The 24,845-nt window shown below is 43.7% G+C and overlaps 1 protein-coding gene across 1 annotated transcript in view; it reads left to right on the forward strand.

The window, feature by feature from the left end:
- IL12RB1 (interleukin 12 receptor subunit beta 1) overlaps positions 1-24,845 on the forward strand; it is a 241,423-nt gene that overhangs the window by 53,789 nt on the left and 162,789 nt on the right. The window contains exon 3 of the mRNA XM_073545077.1: positions 1,064-1,233. Coding sequence (XP_073401178.1) covers positions 1,064-1,233 — 170 coding nt within the window. The remainder of the gene's footprint in view (positions 1-1,063; positions 1,234-24,845) is intronic.

Consider the following 24,845-nt stretch of genomic DNA (forward strand, 5'->3'; position numbering starts at 1 on the left):
GACTACATTATAGTCTATGAGGGGACTACATTACACCCTATGAGGGGGCTACATTACACCTTATGAGGGGGCTGCATTATACCCTATGAGGGGGCTGCATTATACCCTATGAGAGGGGCTACCCAAACCACTGCTAAATCATTAAGACATGTACTACCTTATATCATACGCTGATATTAGCGTGTTTTACCCCACAATTGGTGGTCTTTTATTTATTTCTATGTAGGTACAAAGTGGGCCCCAAGAATGATTTTCTCTGGTGGGCCCAAGGTGCTCCAGTCTGACGCTGATTAGGCTTAATGTAGTACATCTCTCAAGTTAAAAATGATGTTTATGAAAAACAAACAAAAAAAAATACCTTATTTTACGCATTGTAAGACGCACTTTTCCCCCTCAAATTTTGGGGGGAAATGGGGGTGCGACTTATAATGCATATATACCTTACCGGTACCGTTGCTGCAGGCTGGGACAAGGGGGTGCCCGTTGCTGCGGCCCGGGGTGTCCGCCGCCACTGTCGCTGACTGGGGTGACCGCTGCTGCTGCCACTGATGTGGGTGTCTGCTGCCGCTGCCTCTGCACGGGGTGTCTGCCGTCGCTGCTGCTCGGGGTGTCTGCTGCTGAAAGGCCAGAACCCCCCACAGTTACGTGATTTCCTCCTGTGTGGTGGACTCCGGGAAAGTGGCCGCCGCGGGGCGGCGCATGCGCAGATGGAGATCTCGGCATCAAGATCTCGGGAGATGAGATTTGAAAGCACCGTTGGGGACATCTGCAGCATCAGACACCCGCAGCAGCGCACTGCACATCGGACCTCCCTCATCACAGCCTGCAGCATCACACCACTCCTGCCTCCTCCAGCAGCACCTTGGGACCCTGCTTCACTGCAGCCACCACCCCTGGTAAGCAATAAGACACATGGATTATAAGAAAAAATTTTTCCTATTTTTCTTCTCAAAATTTGGGGTAAGAATTTTTCTCAAAATTAGCACTCATACAATGCATGTATATGTATGATAGATTTGTTTGTTTAGTAAGTTATTCATCGCACATATCTTTTCTTTTTCAGCCTCCTCAGAGATGATGAGTGTCAACATTTTGGCACAGGAAAACTGACTCATAAAACTTTGAGTAATGATATAGTGCATATGAGGCAAAAAATTTCTTTCTCAGTAACAGCGGAAGAAAATGGGCAGAACTATACATCTAAGGAAGTTTCTCTTATTTTGGATAAAGCAGGTGAGTACCACCAGAGGTGTGACTACCAGGGTTGCATGCATAGTGATGACTGTGGGCAATAAATAAGAGACTGAAAAAAATGTTAAGGTTTATTATTGTTCCCCATGATTACCCCTCCTAATTTTTTCTCTGCAGTATTTCCTATACAATTAAATAGGAGGAATAAAGTTCATTTTCTACCAGCTGCGGGGCTCTTAGTGCCGTGCAGCTTCAGAAAACTATTAACTATCAACGCGCAGAATAATCTCATATATGCAACTTATTAACATTTTCATTACATGTAAGATTCTGGTAATCATCTTTGGATAATAGATACTCTTGATTTAGAAGGGGCCACCATACTACCCTTATTAATTACCCAATAACTAAGCTAACTTATGTACAATATTAGTTTATATTTGATTTGGTCATCATTTTCAATAAATAGTGATCATCATTGCATTTTAATAAAAAACCAAGAACTTTTTGTGCATTTATGTCAACCAAAGTGAATAAAAGTTAGATTTTATTCTCTTTTATACAGTATCTACATGCTTTCTTTACCTAGCCCCTTTACTTTTGGTTTTGAGCTATAGCTTTTGCACCGTATTATTATCAGTATGACGGAAAATTAGCTAGAACAATTTATAGGGTTTGTACAAATTTGAGACAGATCATTTATTATGAAGGTAATATAAAAATCCACCAGCTTTACAATTAGCCGTGATTAAAAATCCCATTTTTTGTGTTATTTTCAGAATTTTTAGTATTTTTGTGGAGCTAAACTTCTGCAGCTAGATGTATAGTAAAAATACAAATGTCACCATCTAAAGCATTTGGCATTTTTGGTGGTCAGTGTAATTTATGGGTTCCTAAGCAGAACTTCAAAACAGTGTCCAACTTTTTTATTGCATATTTTTTATGTAGAAACAGCTTTTCTGAATCTGGCCTCACTGAATGTAAGATAGCAGGAAGAATGAGACAGATGGGAGGAAGTGTGACTGTAGGATCAGACCAAAGAGAGTTGTTCTGTCAGTCTTCGTAAGCCAGGAGATTTTTTAATGATTGAAGACTATTTGCAAGACTGCTTTATTTTTTACTTTATATACATTTGTGCAATAAAAAATGCTTAACATAGCCTTTTAATTACAAATTAGGAAAGTATATTTGGATTAGAGTTTGAAATTTAATTTTGAGAAGCACATTAAGTATATACAGTATATCAATTTGGTTAATAATAATAATAATAATAAATTTTATTTTTATAGCGCCGACATATTCCGAAGCACTTTACATTTCAGAGGGGATTTGTACAGACAATAGACATTACAGCATAACGATAATCACATACAGTAGATTATAACAAATACCAAGAGGAGTGAGGGCCCTGCTCGCAAGCTTACAGTCTATGAGGAAAGAGGTAGACACGAAAGGTGGGTGGTAACAGTTGCCCTGATTGTATGGACCAGCCATAATGTTAGGTGTGTGACAGTACGGACACAGAGGGCTAATGGATGCATAAAGCATGTGGGAACATGATGCGGGGAACCTGGTTATGGTAAAACTTTTGGCTCTGCCACACAGGGATAGATTAGGTTAATGTGTTGAGGTGGTTGGCCAGTCTGAATAAATGCGTTTTCAGGACACGCTTAAAATTGTGGGGATTGGGGACTAATCGTATTGACCTGGGAAGTGCATTCCAAAGAATTGGTGCGGCACGTGTAAAGTCTTGGAGACGGGAGTGGGAGGTTCTGACTATTGAGGATGCTAACCTCAGGTCATCAGCAGAACGGAGGGCGCGGGTAGGGTGGTATACTGAAACAAGGGAGGAGATATAGGGTGGTGCTGAGCCATGGAGGGCTTTGTGAGTGAGGGTAATAAGTTTATACTGAATTCTGGAGTGGATGGGTAGCCAGTGTAATGACTGGCACAAGGTAGAGGCATCGGTGTAACGATTGGTGAGGAATATGATCCTGGCTGCAGCATTCAAGACAGATTGGAGAGGGGAGAGTTTGGTAAGAGGGAGACCGATTAGAAGAGAGTTACAATAGTCGAGACGAGAATGAATAAGAGAAACAGTAAGAGTTTTTGCAGAGTCAAAGGTAAGAAAAGGTCGAATTCCATGTCGAATTCCAAGGTTGTCCATGTCGTGTTACTTCTTGAAGATTAACACAATTTCTGACCATTTTCTGATTTGAATTCTGCATTTTTTTTATCAGATTTAATTTTTTCAAGTTCTGTCTTCCCCTTCCTGACATCCGACGTACTACCCCGTCCATGGGACCCGGGCCCCTATGCCCATGGACGGGATAGTACGTCTACCGCGATCAGCGGCGCCCACGTGGTGAGCGCCGCTGATCGCGGCCGGGTGTCAGCTGATTATAACAGCTGACACCCGGCACAATGTGTCAGGGGCGGTCACAGACCGCCCCCCGACACGTTAACCCCTTGCACACCGCGATCAAACATGATCGCGGTGTACCGGGGGTTAAAGGGAAGCATCGGCAGGGAGGGGGCTCCCTCCGTGCTTCCCTGAGCCCCCCACGGCAGCGCAATGTGCAGCGCTGCTGCGGGGGGCTCCTTTCCTGCAGGCCCCCGAATCCAAGATGGCAACGGGGGCCTTCGGGGGGCCTGCAGGAAGCTGGCTTCCTCAGTGCCTGCAAAGTGCAGGCATGAGAAAGCCTTGTGCACTACCTGTGACAGATCGCTGATCTGTCACAGTGATCTGTGATGTGACAGATCAGCGATCTGTCACAGGACAGTGATGTCCCACCTGGGACTATTTAATAAAGTTAAAAAAAAATAAAAAAAGTGTTAAAATAATTTTTAAAAAATCGCCAAATAAATTAGAAAAAAAAAAAATATTCCCCCAAATAAATCCATTTTTTAGAGATAAAAAAAACAAAACAATAAAAGTACACATATTAGGTATCGCCACGTCCGTAACGACCCGCCCTATAAAACTGTCCCATTAGTTAACCCCTTTAGCGAACCCCTTAAAACATAAAAATAAAAAACGAAGCAAAAAATAATGATTTATTATCATACTGCCAAGCAAAAAGTCTAATAATGCACGATCAAAAAGATGCATATAAATATCCATGGTACCGCTGAAAACGTCATCTTGTCCCGCAAAAAACGAGCTGCCACACAGCATCATCAGCAAAAAAATAAAAAAGTTATAGCTCGCAGAATAAAGCGATGCAAAAATAATTATTTTTTATATAAAATAGTTTTCATTGCATAAAACCGACAAAACATAAAAAAACGACCTAAATGAGGTATCACTGTAACCGTACTGACCCGAAGAATAAAACCGCTTTATCAATTTTACTGCACGCGGAACGGAGTAAACGCACCCCCCCAAAAGAAATTCATGAAACGCTGGTTTTCGTTCATTCTGCGTCCCAAAAATCGGAATAAAAAGCGACCTCACATGACTCGGTGGGTCAAAATACGGAAAAATTATAGCTCTCAATATGTGGTGATGCAAAAACTATTTTTACAATAAAAAGCGTCTTTTAGCGTGCGACAGCTGCCAAATATAAAACCGCCATAAATAGTAAATCAAACCCCCCGTTATCACCCCCTTAGTTAGGGAAAAATAATAAAATAAAAAAAATGTATTTATTTCCATTTTTCCATTAGGGTTAGGGCTAGGGTTAGGGTTAGGGCTAGGGCTAGGGTTAGGGCTAGGGTTAGGGTTAGGGCTGAGATTAGGGTTAGGGGTGTGTTGGGGTTCGGGTTGGAGTTAGAATTGGGGGTTTCCACTGTTTGGGCACATCAGGGGCTCTCCAAATGCAACATGGCATCTGATCTCAATTCCAGTCAATTCTGAGTTGAAAAAGTCAAATGGTGCTCCTTCCCTTCCAAGCTCTGCCATGCGCCCAAACAGTGTTTTACCCCCACATGTAGGGTATCAGCCTACTCAGGACAAATTGCAAAACAATTTTTGGGGTCCAATTTCTCCTGTTACCCTTGGGAAAATAAAAAAATTGGGGACTAATTGATCATGTTTGTAGAAAAAATACGATTTTTTTATTTTCATGCCCGGGCATTATAAACTTCTGTGAAGCCCTTGGGGGTTCAAAGTGCTCACCTCACATCTAGATAAGTTCCTTAGGGGGTCTAGTTTTCAAAATGGGGTCATTTGTGGGGGGTTTCCACTGTTTAGGTACATTAGGGGCTCTCCAAAGGCAACATGACACCCGCAGACCATTCCATCAAAGTCTGCATTCCAAAACGTCTCTACCTCCCTTCCGAGCCCCAACGTGTGCCCATACAGTAGTTTTCTCCCACATATGGGGTATCAGCATACTCAGGACAAATTGGACAACAACTTTTGGGGTCCAATTTCTCCTGGTACCCTTGGGAAAATAAAAAAATTGTGACTAAAAGATCATGTTTGTGGAAAAAATACGAATTTTTTATTTTCACGCCCGGGCGTTATAAACTTCTGTGAAGCACTGGGGGGTTCAAAGTGCTCACCACACATCTAGATAAGTTCCTTGGGGGGTCTAGTTTACAAAATGGTGTCATTTGTGGGGGGTTTCTACTGTTTAGGTGCATCAGGGGTTTTCCAATCGCGACATGGTGTCCGATCTCAATTCCAGCCAAAAACGTCAAATGGCGCTGCTTCCCTTCCGAGCTCTGCCATGCGCCCAAATAGAGGTTTCCCCCACATGTGGGGTATCAGCGTACTCAGGACAAATTGCACAATAACTTTTAGGGTCCTGTTACCCTTGGAAAAATAAGAATTGAGGGTGAAAAGATCATTTTTGTGGAAAAAATATGATTTTTTAGTTGTACGGCTTTATGTTATAAACTTCTGTGAAGCCCTTGGGGGTTCAAAGTTCTCACCACACATCTAGATAAGTTCCTTAGGGGGTCTAGTTTCCAAAATGGTGTCATTTGTGGGGGGTTTCCACTGTTTTGGTACATCAGGGGTTTTCCAATCGCGACATGGTGTCCAATCTCAATTCCAGCCAAAAACGTCAAATGGCGCTGCTTCCCTTCCGAGATCTGCCATGCGCCCAAATAGTGGTTTACCCCCACATGTGGGGTATCAGCGTACTCAGGACAAATTGCACAATAACTTTTAGGGTCCTGTTACCCTTGGGGAAATAAAAATTGGGGTGAAAAGATCATTTTTGTGGAAAAAATATGATTTTTTAATTGTACCGCTGTACGTTATAAACTTCTGTAAAGCCCTTGTGGGTTCAAAGTTCTCACCACATATCTAGATAAGTTCCTTGGGGGGTCTAGTTTCCAAAATGGGGTCACTTGTAGGGGGTTTCCACTGTTTAGGTACATCAGGGACTCTCCAAACGTGACATGGCGTCCGATCTGAATTCCAGCCAATTTTGCATTGAAAAAGTCAAACGGCGCTCCTTCCATTCTGAGCTCTGCCATGCGCCGAAACAGTCGCTCCCCCCCACAAATCAGGTATCAGCGTACTCAGGACAAATTGCACAATAACTTTTGCAGACCAATTTCTCCTGTTACCCTTGGTAAAATAAAAAAATTGAACCTGAAGTATTTTTTTTGTGAAAAAAAGTTAGATGTTCATTTTTTTTAAAATATTCAAAAAAATTCCTGTGACGCACCTAAAGGGTTAATAAACTTCTTGAATATGGTGTTGAGCACCTTAAGGGGTGCAGTTTTTAGAATGGTGTCACTTTTGGGTATTTTCTATCATATAGACCCCTCAAAGTGGCTTCAAATGTGATGTGGTCCTAAAAATAATATGGTGTTGTAAAAATGAGAAATCGCTGCATAAACGCTATGTAACGGATGCGTTAACGCACCCATAGACGGCAATAATGTAGATCACCGCTAACGCATGTCATAAGCGGCATGCATTAGCGATGCGCTGTCATTCTGTGACGGACCCTCGGACGCGGTCTGCAGCGTTGGAGGGTCCATCACTGCTAGCGCTGATGGAGCATCTACGCTAGCGCAATCGCATAACGCCATCGCGTTAGGTAGTAGCGTTAAAGCAGTCCGTCAGCGCTATGCGTTGAATGGACTGCATTAACACTATGTGAACCTGGCAATAGGACGATCCACTGGACTGAAAATCAAGGCAGTACTGAGCAGTATGACTAAGAATTAAGCACTGTGGTGACATAAAATATGCACTAAAAAGCAGCCGAGTAGGTCTGTGTATGTCTGAACTTCTCTTTCACCTACTTCTTCCACCCCCGTTTCCATAGATATCAGTAGGCATGGTAAACCCCAGTGAGCTGGCAGTTTGTCATATATTGAGCAGGATATATTTTCGATGTTTGAAGCTGTTTCAGTGAATGATGAGTTCAGGAGCAAGAGAAGAGGAGACGTGACTCAACATATTTCTCTGGTATACTGGCTTATAGTATTTCTTTATGCAGTTTATGTCAACAATCAAAACCATGAAAGTTTTTGGATTAGCCACATCACTATTATTATCAGTAATAACATAACAAAACCATATATTTGTTTAACCAGGGATTTCCCAACGTTGACAGTTTTTTTTTTAATTTTCTGATTTCCAGTTGTAAGATTAACCCCCTTCTCACCCGAGACGTATCCATATGTGCCTATGACCTGGGCCTTATTGACTTGGGTGTACGGATACGTCCGGGCGATTTTGCATGCACAGAGGCTGTGCGCACGCAATCACTTTCGAGTGTCAGCAGATTTTGACAGATGACACCCGACACTCAGTGCCAAGAGCGGTCCCACACCGCTCCCAGCACTCTAACCCCCTAAATTCTGTGATCGAGCATAATCGCAGCATTTTTGGAGCAGATTGAAGAAAGCCCCTCTGCTCTTGGATCAGAAACTCTGTGACGTAATCGCTGGGTCCCGATCATTGTCATGGTGACCTAATGTCGTCATGACAATATCGGGGTAACCACAGCTATCAAAGTTGCTTGATCATTCTCAGAGCAAAATCAGCAACTTTTTCTGCCAGTGCAGAGCTGACAGCTTGCATAGTACAGGGATGCTGCTGCATCTGCATGCTATACAAGCGATCAGCCTTCAAAAAATGAAATTCTTATAGTGGGACAAAGTACAAATGTAAAAAAAAAATTAAAAGAGTAAAAAAAAAAATTCTAGAAATATTTTTTAAAAATAATAAAAAATATAAATATATTGTAACCATGAATAAATATTTTTATGAAAAAAAATATAAACAAATAAAGTATGCATATTGGGTATTGCCGCATCCGGAACGAACCAACTTATAAAACTGTCCCAGTAGTTAATCCCTTTAGTGAACACCATAAAAAATGTAAATAAAAAACAAGCAAAAAACAATGCTTTATCACAGGGGTGGACAATTAGTTTTCCCGTGGAGCCATGACTGTTGTGGAAGGCTGAACTAATTAATTCTACTCAATATTAATTTATTAATATTAATTGTATCACTTAATATTGAGCATAATTAAGTATGCTGACAGTTCCCTATATATCTTTGTACCCCCCACAGCCCCATATATACAGCATGAGCCTTACACAGCCTACTACATATGTGGCATGAGCCCCACACAGCCTTCCTATATACGGCATAAGCCCCACACACCTCCCTATATACAGCATGAGCCCCACACAGCATCACCATGTATAGCATGAGCCCCACACAGCGTCACCATGTACAGCATGAGCCCCACACAGCCTCCCCATGTAGAGCATGAGCCCCACACAGCCTCCCCATGTACAGCATGAGCCCCACACAGCCTCCCCATGTACAACATGAGCCCCACACAGCATCCCTGTTGTGAGTTCATTCTCCCCTCCGTCACTGAGGCCTGGTGAACTCCCTATTCTAGTGAAGGAAGGTAGTGAGCCTGATTATCAGGCACCTGGGACTAATGAAGACGATTGGCTGAGTGGAGTCACTGACTGGATTTAAGGCAGCCTACGCCCTTTCTGCCCTGCGGGTGATTTCTCTGTGGACACTTGGACACCAGTCTGATTCCTGCTCTCCTAAAGCTAAGTTTTCTGTTTTGCCTTTTTGCATTTAAGATTTGTTTTGGTTTTTTCTTGCTTTTTGATTCTGCCACTCCCTGCTGGAGTGTGCAGTGTTCCGTTAGCTCTGTCTTCTGAAAGTACCTGAGTGCTGATTTAGTTTTTGAAGCTTAGTTGCTTCAGGGCCATTTTTATATCAGCTTGTTGGCTTTTGTCTCTGATAGGGTTTTGGCAGATTGCAGACAGCAGCCTTCCTATCCGTTCCTATCTAGGTAGATTTTGGGCCCCGTCTTTGCTCAGCCTGTCTTTCTGTCTGTGTAAGTGTTTTCATCTTGCTTCACCGTCATTATATGTGGGGGGCTGCCTATTGCTTTGGGGTCTGCTCTGGGGCAGTTAGATTTCCCCTTTCCTTCTTTAGGCCTATGTATCTCTCCGGCTGTGATCGAGGGGTCTAGGTCATCGTAGGAACCCCCCACGGCTACTGCTAGTTGTGTTGATATGTTCAGGGGTCTGCAATCTGATAGTTGCCAACTTCTCTGGTTTTCTGGACTTAGCTAGCATTTCTGTTTTTGCCTCCTACGGTGACTCATTCATAACAATCCCCATGTACAGCATGAGCCTCACACAACCTCCCCATGTACTGCATGAGCCCATTTCCAAATATACTGCATGAGCCCCACACAGCCGCCCCCTAAACTGCATGAGGCCCACACAGCCTTCTTATATACAGCATGAGCCCGACAGTCTCTCCACATACTGAATGAGGCCCCACACAGCCTCCCATATACCCCATATACTGCATGAGGCCCCCACTGCCTCCCCATATACTGATTGAGCCCCACACAGCCTTCCCATAAATTTGCATGATAGTATACAGTCTTCCCATAACCTCTCCATGTGCAGCACGTCACCCCCATAGCCTCCCCATGGGCAGCATGACACCCCCATAGCCTCCCCATGTGCAGCATGTTACCCCCATAGCCTCACCATTTGCAGCATGTCACCCCCATAGCCTCACCATGTGCAGCATGTCACCCCCATAGCCTCCCATTGTGTAGCATGATACCCTCATAGCCTCCCCGTGTGCAGCATGACACCGCCATAGTCATAGAATCCCCATGTTCACCTCCATAGAATCCCCATGTTCACCCCGATAGAATCCCTATGTTCACCCCCATAGAACAAAAAAAAATGCCACATACTCGCCTTGGTCCCGTTCCCAGGCGCCCTGCTTCTGTTGCTGTCTCTGATGCGCTGACTCTCCAGCGGTACACAACTGACGCGATGACATGACGTCATCGAGTCAGCTGTTTCACGCGCTGATTGGTGGAGGAAGTGGCCGGAGGCCCCTCCTCCACCAATGCTGACTGCGGTAGACAGCGAACGAGTGGGCGGGCACGGTGCAGCCTGCCGACCTCAGGTTTTCACCCCCAATGGCTGTCTCGGTCAGCGGGCCAGACTGAGACAGCCAGAGGGTCGGATGTGGCCCACAGGCCGCACTTTGCCCTGGTCTGCTTTATCATCATGACCAAAAAGTGGAATAAAATGCAATAAAAAAAAGCTAATTTTTTTAAAATGACATCTTGTCTCCCAAAAAACACACCATCATACAGCTCCATCAGCAGAAAAATAAAAAGTTACAGCTCTCACAATAAAGCGATGCAAAAATAATTTTTTCTATAAAATTGTTTTTATTGTGTAAAACCGCCATAACATAAAAAAATATAAATGTGATATCTCTGTCATAGTACTGATCTGGAGAATAAAGATGCCTTGTTAATTTTACCACATGCGGATCGAAATAAAAAAAATAAAGAAAAATTCCTGAATTGCAGGTTTCTGTTCATTCTGCCTCCTAAAAATCAGAATAGAAAGTGATCAAAAAATGTCAAGTGTCCAAAAATGATACCAATAAAAACATCAGCTCCTCCCGCAAAAAACAAGCCATCTCATGATGGAAAATATATAGTTGTCTAAATATGGTGATGCAGAAAGCTAGTTTTTGCAATTAAATCTGTCTTTTTAGGAGTGCATAAAAGTGCAGTCGGCCACAGTTTTGTGCACTTCTGAAAAGAAGGACACCGCTGAACAAAGGATAAACAGAGTCCAGAGTAACTCTACTGCCTCATTATAGTGAATGGATCCCTCGGGAGTTTCATCTGAATCACGTCACTCAGATATTTACATGGAAACCCCGATGTAAGTGCTCAAGGTAGAGCGCCGGATATATGTGATCACAAATGTTATGTAAAATGTAACCAATAAAAGCTTCGGCTCAATCCATAAAAAAGCAAGTCCCCACTCAGGTCCGTCATCTGTTAATGGAAATATAGGGGCTTGCACAATACTGGTAACACAAAGACTCTGGAAAAGCTAAATGGCTCCTCGACCCACAAAAGAAATTCAGCAAATTCTGCTCTCCCAAATCCAAATGCCCCCCTCTTTTCTGATCCCACAGTGTACCTAAACCACATATAGCATCCACATGTTTGACATTTCTTAAACATTGAGAGTCCACCTCACTCACGGGTGTGTGTCTCCAGAAGAATGAGCTGGGCACTACAACATACTGGTCACTTCAACATACTGGTCACTACAGCGTACTGGTCACTACAATGGCAGTTTGCAATTTTCACTCGGCAACATTCATTGTTGCTTGTTTCTGGAAAACATCCATGGAGTCAAAATTGTCACAAATTCCCAGAGGGGTATAATTTCCAAAATGGTTTCACTATAGGGGGGATTCTCCTGTTCTGGAACTTAGGGGCTCTGTATAAGGAGTCCGCAAACTATTGTAGGAAAATCTGCTCTACAGAAGGTAAAAAGTGCTCTGTCCCTCCCAAGTCTCGCCGTGTGGCTAAACAGAACTGTACAATCATATATAGGGTATTGCTACATTCATTCGTAATTGTGGGAAAAATTAGTGTGCCATTTTTGCCCACTTCCTGTGTGAAAATGTAAAATCCGAGGCTAAAACAAAATTTTGGTGGTAAAAATATATATATTTTTTACCAATGGTATAAAATTATGTGACACAAATGTGGTGTCAATATGATCACTGCACCCCTAGATTAATTTCTTTGAGAGGTGTAGTTTGTAAAATGGGGTCACTTATGCGGATTTCTGCTGTTCTAGCAACTCAGAGGCTCTCCCAGTGGGGCATGGCATCCGCAAACCATAACAGTAAAATCTGCACTATAGTATGGTGCTCCTTCCCTTCTGAGCTTTGCACTATGCCTGACAAATTTTTCCCAATTACATGTAGGGTATTGGTGCACACAGGAAAAAATGGAACTCAGTTTGTTGGTAAAAATATTTCCTATTAGCCCTTAGAAAAATTAAAAACTTTGGGGATAAAACAACATTTTAGTGGTACAAATGTAATTTATTCTTTCTTCACCACTCAATGGTAAAATTCTGTGAGGCACATGTGGTGTCAATATGATTACTGAATCCTTAGATTAATTAATTGGGGAGTGTAGTTTTTAACCCCTTCACCCCCAAGGGTGGTTTGCACGTTCATGACCGGGCCGATTTTTACCATTCTGACCACTGTCCCTTTATGAGGTAATAACTCTGAAATGTTTCCATGGATCCTGGTGATTCTGACATTGTTTTCTCGTGACATATTGTACTTCATGATAGTGGTAAAATTTCATTCAAATAACTTACGTTTATTTGTGAAAAAAATGGAAATTTGGCGAAAATTTTGAAAATCTTGCAATTTTCGAACTTTGAATTTTTATGCCCTTAAATCACAGAGAGGTGGCACACAAGAAACTTAATAAGTAACATTTCCCACATGTTTACTTTACATCAGCCCAATTTTGGAACCAAAATTTTTTTTTTTTAGGAAGTTATAAGGGTTAAAAGTTGATCAGCGATTTCTCATTTTTGCAACACCATTTTATTTTTACGGACCACATCACATTTGAAGCCACTTTGAGGGGTCTATATGATAGAAAATACCCAAAAGTGACACCATTCTATAAACTGCACCCCTTAAGGTGCTCAAAACCACATTCAAGAAGTTTATTAACCCTTCGGGTGCGTCACAGGAATTTTTTGAATATTTAAAAAAAAAAAATGAACATTTATCTTTTTTTCACAAAAAAAATACTTCAGGTTCAATTTTTTTTTATTTTACCACGGGTAACAGGAGAAATTGGACTGCAAATGTTATTGTGCAATTTGTCCTGAGTACGCTGATACCTGATATGTGGGGGGGGGGAACCACTGTTTCTGCGCATGGCAGAGCTCAGAATGGAAGGAGTGCCGTTTGACTTTGTCAATGCAAAATTGGCTGGAATTCAGATCGGATGCCATGTCACGTTTGGAGAGCCCCTGATGTACCTAAACAGTGGAAACCCCCCACAAGTGACCCCATTTTGGAAACTAGACTCCACAAGGAACTTATCTAGTTATGTGGTGAGAACTTTGAACCACAAGGGCTTCACAGAAGTTTATAACGTACAGCGGTCCAATTAAAAAATCATATTTTTTTAAAAAAAATGTTTTTTCACCCTCAATTTTTATTTTCCCAAGGGTAACTGAACCCTAAAAGTTATTGTGCAATTTGTCCTGAGTACGCTGATACCCCACATGTGGGGGTAAACCACTATTTGGGCGCATGGCAGAGCTCGGAAGGGAAGCAGCGCCATTTGACTTTTTTGGCTGGAATTGAGATTGGACACCATGTTGCGATTGGAAAACCCCTGATGTAACAAAACAGTGGAATCCCTCCACAAATGACACCATTTTGGAAACTAGACCCCCCAAGGAACTTATCTAGATGTGTGGTGAGAACTTTGAACCCCCAAGGGCTTCACAGAAGTTTATAACGTACAGCCATACAATTAAAAAATAATTTTTTCCACAAAAATGATCTTTTAACCCTCAATTCTTATTTTTCCAAGGGTAACAGGACCCTAAAAGTTATTGTGCAATTTGTCCTGAGTACGCTGATACCCCACATGTGGGGGTAAACCACTATTTGGGCGCATGGCAGAGCTCGGAAGGGAAGCAGCGCCATTTGACGTTTTTAGCTGGAATTGAGATCGGACACCATGTCGCGTTTGGAAAGCCCCTGATGTACTAAAACAGTGGAAACCCCCCACAAGTGACACCATTTTGGAAACTAGACCCCCCAAGGAACTTATCTAGATGTGTAGGGAGCACTTTAAACCCCCCAGTGCTTCACAGAAGTTTATAACGCCCGGGCGTGAAAATAAAAAAAATCATATTTTTTCCACAAACATGATCTTTAAGTCACCAATTTTTTTATTTTCCCAAGGGTAACAGGAGAAATTGGACCCCAAAAGTTGTTGTCCAATTTGTGCTGAGTACGCTAATACCCCATATGTGAGAGAAAACTACTGTATGGGCACACGTCGGGGCTCGGAAGAGAAATAGTGACGTTTTGGAGTACAGACTTTGATGGAATGGTCTGCGGGTGTCATGTTGCTTTTGGAGAGCCCCTGATGCACCTAAACAGTGGAAACCCACCACAAATGACACGATTTTGGAAACTAGACCCCCTATGGAACTTATCTAGATGTGTGGTGAGCACTTTGAACACCCCCAGTGCTTCACAGAAGTTTATAACACCCAGGCGTGAAAATAAAAAAACATTTTTTTCCACAAAAATGATATTTTTGCCCCCAATTTTTTATTTTCCTAAGGGTAACAGGAGAAATTGGACCCCAAAAGTTGTTTTGCAATTTGTCCTGTTTGGGCGCATGGCAGAGCGTGGAAGGGAAGGAGCACCATTTGACTTTTTCAACGCAGAATTGGCTGGAATTGAGATCAGACGCCATGTTGCATTTGGAGAGCACCTCATGTGCCTAAACAGTGGAAACCCCCCAATTCTAACTCCAACCCTAAACCCAACACACCCCTAACCCTAATCTCAGCCCTAACTCTAGCCCTAACCCAAGCCCTAACCCTAGCCCTAACCCTAATGGGAAAATGGAAATAAATACATTTTTTTATTTTTATTATTTTTTCCCTAACTAAGGCTAGTTTCACACTTGCTTTTTTTTGCAGCGCGTTTTTCCCGCAAAAAAACGCATTGAAAAAATGCATACAAAAGCATACAACTGCTGCGTTTTTTTCAAGCATTTTTATGAGCATGCATGAAAAAAACGCAGCGTTTTTAAGCGTTTGTATGCGTTTTTAGTGCGTTTTTACCGCGTTTGCGTTTTTTTCCAACATTAGGTGGCCCCTCACACTAACCCAAACCATGACTTTACTAACCCTAACCCTGACCCTAACCCTTAACCCTAACCCTGACCCTAACCCTAACCCTAACCCTGACCCTAACCCTTAACCAAACCATACTTAACCCTAACCCAAACCCTGACCCTAACCCTAACCCTGACCCTAACCCTAACCCTAACCCTTAACCAAACCATACTTAACCCTAACCCAAACCCTAAACCCTAACTAACCCTAACCCTGACCTTAACCCTGACCCTAACCCTAACCCTAACCCTGACCCTAACCCTAACCCTAACCCTAACCCTGACCCTAACCCTTAATCAAACCATACTTAACCCTAACCCAAACCCTAACTAACCCTAACCCTAACCCTGACCCTAACCCTTAACCAAACCATACTTAACCCTAACCCTGACCCTAACCCTGACCCTAACCCTAACCCTAACCCTAACCCTGACCCTAACCCTAACCCTGACCCTAACCCTAACCCTAACCCTTAACCAAACCATACTTAACCCTAACCCTGACCCTAACCCTGACCCTAACCCTAACCCTAACCCTAACCCTGACCCTAACCCTAACCCTGACCCTAACCCTAACCCTAACCCTTAACCAAACCATACTTAACCCTAACCCTGACCCTAACCCTGACCCTAACCCTTAACCAAACCATACTTAACCCTAACCCTGACCCTAACCCTGACCCTAACCCTAACCCTAACCCTAACCCTGACCCTAACCCTAACCCTAAACCCCCTTAACTAACCCTAACTTTACCCAAACCCCTAAATTCCATTGTCTAAACTAATGTTAAAAAAAAAAACGCATGTGCAAAAAAACGCATACATGAGCATGCCAGTGCGCACATATGCGCATCCATAGGCTATAATGGCCAATTTTAGAGCAAAACGTGCGCATACGTGCGCATGCGCTTTTTTGCAGGGCCAAAAAATGCAACATGCTGCGTCTGGAAAATACAAACGCACACCCCAAAAAAACGCAGTGCATGAAAATCGCATACGTGCGCTTACCAGCGCGCAGGTATGCGCACCCATGTTAAATATAGGGGAAAAAACGCATGCGCAGGTATGCGTTTTTTTCCAGCGCTAAAAAACGCAAATGTGAAACCAGCCTAAGGGGGTGATAACGGGGGGTTTGATTTACTATTTATAGCGGGTTTTTATATTTGGCAGCTGTCACACACTAAAAGACGCTTTTTATTGTAAAAATAGTTTTTGCATCACCACATATTGAGAGCTATAATTTTTCCGTATTTTGACCCACCGAGTCATGTGAGGTCTTATTTTTTGCGGAATGAGTTGACGTTTTTATTGGTACCATTTTTGGGCATGTGACATTTTTGATCGCTTTTTATTCCGATTTTTGGGACGCAGAATGAACAAAAACCAGCGATTCATGAATTTCTTTTGGGGGGGTGCGTTTACACCGTTCCGCCTGCGGTAAAATTGATAAAGAAGTTCTATTCTTCGGGTCAGTACGGTTACAGCGATACCTCATTTATGTCTTTTTTTATGTTTTGGCGCTTTTATGCACTGAAAACAATTTTATATAAAAAATAATTATTTTTGCATCGCTTTATTCTGTGAGCTATAACTTTTTAATTTTTTTGCTGATGATGCTGTGTGGTGGCTTGTTTTTTGCGGGACAACGTGATGTTTTCAGCGGTACCATGGTTATTTATATGCGTCTTTTTGATCGTGTGTTATTGCACTTTTTGTTCGGCGTTATGATAATAAATCACTATTTTTTGCTTTTTTATTTTTATTTTTTAAGGGGTTCGCTAAAGGGGTTAACTAATGGGACAGTTTTATAGGGCGGGTTGTTACGGACGCGGCGATACCAAGTATGTGTACTTTTATTGTTTGTTTGTTTTTTATTACCAAAAAATGAATTTATTAGGGAATATTTTTTTTTTTTTATTTTATTTAGCGATTTTTTTAAAATTATTTTTACACATTTTTTTTTTAACCTTATTACATTGTCCCTGGTGGGACATCACTGTCCTGTGACAGATCGCTGATCTGTCACATCACAGATCACTGTGACAGATCAGCTATCTGTCACAGGCACTGCACAAGGCTTCCTCGTGCCTGCGCTTTGCAGACACTGAAGAAGCCAGCTCCCTGCAGGCCCCCGAAGGTCCCCGTCGCCATCTTGGATTCGGGGACCTGCAGGGATGAAGCCCCCCGCAGCAGCGCTGCACATTGCGCTGCTCTGGGGGGCTCAGGGAAGCACAGAGGGAGCCCCCTCCCTGCCGATTCTTCCCTTTAACCCCCGGTACACCGCGGTACACACATTGTGCAGGGTGTCAACTGTGATAATCAGCTGACACCCGGCCGCGATTAGCGGCGCTCACCACGTGAGCGCCGCTGATTGCGCTAGATGTACTATCCCGTCCATGGGCATAGGGGCCTGGGTCCCATGTATGGGATAGCACGTCTGATGTCAGAAAGGGGTTAAAATGAGTTCTCATATGGGGGTGGTTAATGTTGTTCAAGCACTTGAGGGGCTCTGCCAATGTGACATGGCACCCTCAAACAAATTCCAGCAAAATCTGAACTCCAATATGGCGCTTCTTCCCTTCTGAGCTTTGCACTGTGCCCCAAATGTAGCAAGTAGCAGCAGCACACATGGGGTAATAATAATAATAATAATTATAATAATGTTTATTTATATAGCGCCAACATATTCCATATTAAGTGGGGACATGTACAGACAATAAATTCAATACAAGTTAAGACAATTTAAACAGTGACATTAGCAGTGAGGTCCCTGCTCGCAAGCTTACAATCTACAAGGAAATGGGGGGGGACACAGTAGGTGAATAGTGCTTGTTATTTCTGGTCTGGCAATTATAATAAATAGGGATTTTCATATAAAGCTGCATGATCCGGTCATCAGCCCGTGTGTTTAAGTGCAATAGTCAAATATCAAGTGCAGTTATTGTGTGCATGGAGGGTGTGGAGACAGATGAATAGTAGGGTGCAGATTCAGAATAATATTTGGAAGGAGGGAACAGGGCAAAGTTAGTTTAGTGAGTGGCTGATGTGGTAGGCTTGTTTGAAGAGATGGGTTTTCAAAGCGCGCTTGAATAGGTCGGGGCTAGGTATCAGTCTGATCGTCTGGGGAAGTGCATTCCAGAGAGCTGACGCAGCACGAGAGAAGTCTTGGAGATGGAGGTGCAAGGTTCGGATTGCGGGGGATGTTAGTCTTAGGTCATTTGTAGAATGGAGGGCACGTGTAGGGCGATAGACAGAGATGAGAGAGGAGATATAAGGAGGTGCAGAACTGTGGAGAGCTTTGTGGGTGAGAGAGATGAGTTTATACTGGACACTGTAGTGAATAGGTAGCCAGTGTAATGACTGGCACAAGATGGAGGCATTGGTGAAGCGGCTGGACAGAAATATGACCCTGGCTACCGCATTCAAGATGGATTGGAGAGGAGAAAGTTTGGTAAGAGGGAGACCGATCAGAAGAGAGTTGCAGTAGTCCAGACGAGAATGAATAAGAGCGACAGTAAGAGTCTTAGCAGTTTCAAAGGTGAGAAAAGGTCGGATTCTGGAGATGTTTTTAAGATGCAGGTGACAAGAGCAAGTGAGTGATCGGATATAGGGAGTAAAGGAAAGTTCGGTGTCGAATATGACCCCAAGACAGCGGGCATGTATCGGCATGTATGGGGTATCGGTGTAATCAGGAAAAATTGCCCAACAAATTGTATGATGCAATTTCTCCTGTTACCAATGTAATAATAATAATCTTTATTTACATAACGCCAACATATTCCGCAGCGCTTTACAGTTTAACAGTTTCAAACACAAGTCATAAGTAACAACGTTAACAATACAGTAATTAAAGCAAAAGGAGATGACCCTGCTCATGAGAGCCTACAATCTACAATGGGGTGGGGGAAATCTAAAGTACAGTTGTGTATTTACAATGATGAATTTACAATGATGGTCCAGCCATCTTGTGGGAGTAGAGGATATATAGAGATAGTGAATGGGCCATACACACACACACACACACACACACACATAAAATGACTTTGATTAGGGAACATGATAGGCCGCTCTGAACAAATGTGTTTTAAGAGAGCGCCTAAAACTATGCAAATTGTGGATGGTCCTAATTTCTTTGGGTAGAGGATTCCAGAGAATTGGCGTCACGTAGGAGAAGTCTTGGAGTCGGGATTGGGAGGTACGGATTAGTGGAGTGGTTAGTCGAAAGTCGTTTGCAGAACACAGCGGTCGGTTAGGCCGATAGACAAAAATGAGGGAGGAGATGTAAGGGGGTGCCTAACTATGGAGAGCTTTGTGGGTGAGAGCAAGTATTTTGAATTGGACTATATAATGAATAGGCAGCCAGTGTAACGACTGGCGAAGAGTGGACACGCCTAAATACCGATTAGCTAGATGGACGACCATGGCTGCTGCATTAAGGATAGACTGGAGAGGGGAAAGTCGAGTGACAGGGAGGCCAATTAATACAGCATTACAGTAGTCCAGGAGGGAGTGGATCAAGGCGACAGTGATGGGTTTTTGTTGTTTCCATGGTGAGAAAAGGGCTGATTCTAGAGATGTTCTTTAGGTGTAAGCGGCAAAAGCAGGCAAGAGATTGTATATGGGATGTGAAGGAGAGATTGGTGTCAAACATAACACAAAGACAGCACACCTGCTGCCGGGGTGTTATTATGGTGCCACCCACGAAGAGGGAAATGTCAGATTTAGGGAGGTTAGTAGATGGAGAGAGCAGAAGTTCAGTTTTGGAGAGGTTGAGTTTCAGATAGAGAGCGGACATGATGTTGGAGACTGCGGACAGACAGTCATTGGCGTTCTGTAGTACAGCGGGGGTAAGGTCAGGGGAAAATGTGTATAGTTGTGTGTCATCAGCATTAAGATGGTACTGAAAGCCAAATCTGCTGATGGTCTGTCCAATTGGGGCTGTGTAGAGAGAGAAGAGAAGGGAGCAAAGGACTGAGCCCTGAGGTACCCCAACAGCGAGAGGAAGAGGAGATGAGGTGGAGCCAGTGAACAAAACACTGAAGGAGCAGTCAGAAAGATAGGAAGAGAACCAGGAGAGGGCAGTGTCCTTAATGCCTAGTGACTGGAGCGTAGAGAGTAGGAGATGGTGGTCAACAGTGTCAAAAGCTGCAGAAAAGTTGAGAAAAATGAGCAGAGAGTGGTCACCATTACATTTTACTGTCAGAAGGTCATTGATCACTTTGATGAGTGCAGTTTCTGTCAATAGTAGGGGGCGGAAGTCGTACTGTGAAGGGTCTAGGAGGGAGTGAGTGGAGAGGTAATGGGTAAGGTGGGAGTAGACCAGGCGCTCCAAGAGTTTAGCGATGAAGGGGAGATTGGAGACTGGTCTGTAGTTATTTGTGCAGGATGGGTCGAGAGTGGGTTTCTTTAATAATGGAGTAGCGATAGAGTGTTTGAAGGAGGAAGGGAAAATGCCCGAAGAGAGGGAGAGGTTAAAGATTGTAGTTAGGTGAGTTGTGACGAATGGGGAGAGAGACTGTAGGAGAAGAGAGGGAATAGGGTCAGTAGTGCATGTAGTCGGCGAGAAGAAGAAAGGAGTCTGGAGACTTCTTCTTCTGTGATGGGATCAAGTGTGGAGAGTGAGCCAGGGGATATTCTGGGAGGGATGGGAGTAACAGCGCTTGGTGGTTGGGAGCGGATTTCCTGTCGGATGTTATCTATTTTCTCTATAAAGTCGGAGCCCAGGTCATCAGCACAAATATCTGTGATAGGTGCTTGTGTTTTTGGCCTGAGGATGGAGTAAAATGTGTCAAAAAGTTTCTTGGGGTTGTTGGATAGTGTGGAGATCAGGGTGGTGTAGTAGGACTGTTTGGTGAGGTGAAGGGCAGAGTTATAGGTTCTTAACATAAATTTGAAGTGGATGAAGCCTTCTGGTGTGCGAGTTTTCCTCCATAGGCATTCATATTTCTGCGAGGATTTGAAAAAGCACGCAGCCAGTCCCAGCAGCCTGAGGACCTATGGCCACAATATTTAACCCCAGGGCTCATGGGAAAACTCTGGAAGTGTTTGCTTCTATGCCTCGAGACCAAGATGGAGACTATGAGGCCATCAAATAGGCCCTGATAAAAAAGTAACAACTGACTCTAGAGGTGTACCTCAAAAAGTTCTGGGCCCTCCAGCGTGGACAACATGACATCAACAGTGATGTGGTGGATGGATTCAGGACTAACTTCAAGCAGTGGATTCAGGCAATATCAGTTATCACCTTTGAGGAATTGGAGGACCTGATGGTGAAAGAGCAGTTCCTTCATCTTTGCCCAGTGGAAGTTCATGCTGGACGGGGAGCCAAAGGAGGCCTCTAAAGCAGCACAGATTGCCTATGAGGCCAATCATACCCCGGAGTAACAGAAGTCAGCAGTCGCCAGCTGACTTGCATCTTGTGCCGTACCTGTGACCAAACCAATCACATCAGCGTCACTTGCCCAGAGAGGCAGAAGATGAACATCACGCCTGAGGCTCAGGGTCCTAGTGCAGCTATTCTTTTTGTGGATGGTGTGGTTGGGAGGGCCTGTAAGAATTTGCAGCCGGTTACTGTGAGCAACACCGTTACTGTTGGGCTTAAGGACACCAGCGCAGAACATACCCTCATACACCCTGAATTTGTTTTACAGAAGAACTCATCCCTGGAAATACCCTAACTGTCACCGGGTTTGGGGGTCCTCTCCATCCCTTACTGATGGCCCGGGTTTTCCTGGATTGGCGTGTGGAGAGGGAGTTAAGAGAAGTGGGGGTGTCCAACAATCTCCCCACAAATGTATTATTGGTAACTGATGTGGGATGGTTGGTTGCCCAATATTTCCCTGACAACCCTCGCTGATCTGATATGTCATGTGGTGTAACTGTCAATACTGTCAATGTCGTGCATAATGAAAATGCGTTCTGTGGTAAAGTAGAACTCAACCACATCATTCTGCGGGGTGATGTTGCTGAGGATCCCCTAAAAGGAGCCAGCATATGTGCTAAGCGTGATAGGAACAGGCACGGTGATCACAAAGCAGGTGGTCCCATGCAGCTGCCCTATGATTAGCATGGCTCCTGAGTAGAGTTGAGCGATACCAGCCGATACTTGAAAATATCGGATCAGAATGGATCGGCCGATCTTAAAAAAAAAGTATCGGTATCGCCGATTCCGATACCGGGAACCAATGCAAGTCAATGGGGCCAAAATATCGGAATTAAAAAAAACCCTTTCTTTCCTTGTAGGTTAATTCTACATGAAGAAAAACAACTAAGAATAATGTAGAATGTATTGTGGGAGGTGGAGGAGACATTAAAGCCATAGAGGTTTAGCCCAATCAAATGGAATAGCAGGAATTAAACTTTTTTTTTAAAGACGTTAGGAGTTACAAAGATATTGACTATGTTAGCCTCATTTATATTTTGCCAGACATGTATGTCTTCTTCTTCTTTCTTCTTTCTTCTTCTTTCTTATTCTTCCTTTTTTAACCTTCTTCTTCTTCTTCTTATTCCTTTTTTTACATTCTTCTTCTTCTTCTTCCTTTTTTTACATTCTTCTACTTCCTTTTTTTACATTCTTCTTCTTATTCATTTTTTTACATTCTTCTTCTTCTTCCTTTTTTTAAATTCTTCTACTTCCTTTTTTTACAATCTTCTTCTTCTTCCTTTTCTTACATTCTTCATATTCTTCTTATTCAACAATTATTATTCTACATATTCAACTTCTTCATCTTCTTCCTATTCTTCTTCATCATATTCTTGTTTGTGTCAGGCATTCCTGTAGTTGTTATCTAGAAAAGTTAGAAGTTTACACCTTCCGTTCTGCCTGTCACAAAAGATTTACAACAGGATTTGTCCGCGTTCAGTTTGGCCTGCAGCAGCAGGCCTTTTCCAGGGGCACCACGAGGAGGAACGGACTCACCCCCATACACTGCTTAGTCTTCTTCTGCTTATAAATAAGATAATATCATTTGCTCAGAGTATTAGTCTTATGCTTAATGTTCTTCTGCTTTGTTTTTTTATGCTTCTTTGTCTTCTCTCTCTTGTTGTTCTGCATCTTGGTGGTTGTCTTCCTGTTCTTTGTCCTCTTGAACCAGCTGACGGTACTGGCACCCGGAGGGGCAGCAGAAGGAACAAGAGCCAATGGCACTACCGAGGACCAGCTGACGGTGCTGGAACCCGGTTACTAAGCAGGAGGTACCTGTGCTACAAAGCACTACCAAGGACCAGCAGACATTGCCGGAACTCGGATACCGAGATGGAGGCACCTAGGCCAAAGGCTCTGATGAGAACCAGCTGACGGTGCTGGAACTCGGAGGGGTAGCAGAAGCTGCAAGAGCAAATGGAAATAGCGAGGACCAGCTGACAGTGCTGGCACCCGGAGGGGCAGCAGAAGGAATAAGAGCCAATGGCACAACCGAGGACCAGCTGACGGTGCTGGAACCCGGTTACTAAGCAGGAGGTACCTGTGCTACAAAGCACTACCAAGGACCAGCAGACGTTGCCGGAACTCGGATACCGAGATGGAGGCACCTAGGCCAAAGGCTCTGACGAGAGCCAGCTGACGGTGCTGGAACCCGGAGGGGTAGCAGAAGTTACCCCTGAAAAGCAAAGTTGGCATGCCGCAAGCTGGCCGCAGTTACCGAATCACACAGTCCTACAGGGGGTGCTTGTCCTACTGGCACTACAGAACAAGCCTTTCTTACCAGAACCCGCAGTCCACATAGGAAGCACCTAAACTGCTGGCACCCTAGCCTCGGCTAACCCAACCGCAACACGACATGGCAACTTGGGGTGGCAAACTGACATTGACACTTCCCGGAAACAGCAGGCAGGGCTGGAACCAAGCTGGGCAGGAGGGAGTACCCGTGCCAAAGTCAGTTATGAGCAGCAACTGGCGATGTTGGAGCCCAGGACAAGCACTTAGCAGGCTGAGGCCTGATGTGCTGTCAATTGGGAGGCAGCAGGACAGATTGCCATCAAAACAGCAGGGGAACAGCTGACGTTACTGAACCCCACAAACACAGGAGCTAGTGTTTTACACTGTGAAGACGGCACTTCCGAGCAACAACTGGCTGTGTTGAAGCCCAGGGACAAGCACGGAGCAGGCTGAGGCTGCATTGAAGAAATTTTAAGATCGGTTGTAGACTTCTACTAATTTTAACCAAGCTCCACTTAGGCCTGTGGCTTCACTGATTTTCATATTTCCCCTGTCTTCCAACCCCGCCAGTTACAGCTCCGAAGTGGCGTCTGCACAATCCACACTTGTTCCTGTGTTACAGGTGTTCAGTCCGGTCAGTTAATCCCCTGATGTGTGTCCGGCAATGTCGCCTGCTCTGTCCACATTCCCATAACACATTCCCATAACTAGTCATGGGAATGTGGACAGAGCAGGCGACATTGCCGGACACACATCAGGGGATTAACTGACCGGACTGAACA

The sequence above is a fragment of the Dendrobates tinctorius genome, unplaced genomic scaffold, assembly GCF_039654945.1.
Source record: "Dendrobates tinctorius isolate UK_male_01 unplaced genomic scaffold, ASM3965494v1 ptg000011l, whole genome shotgun sequence".
Taxonomy (NCBI): Eukaryota; Metazoa; Chordata; class Amphibia; order Anura; family Dendrobatidae; genus Dendrobates; species Dendrobates tinctorius.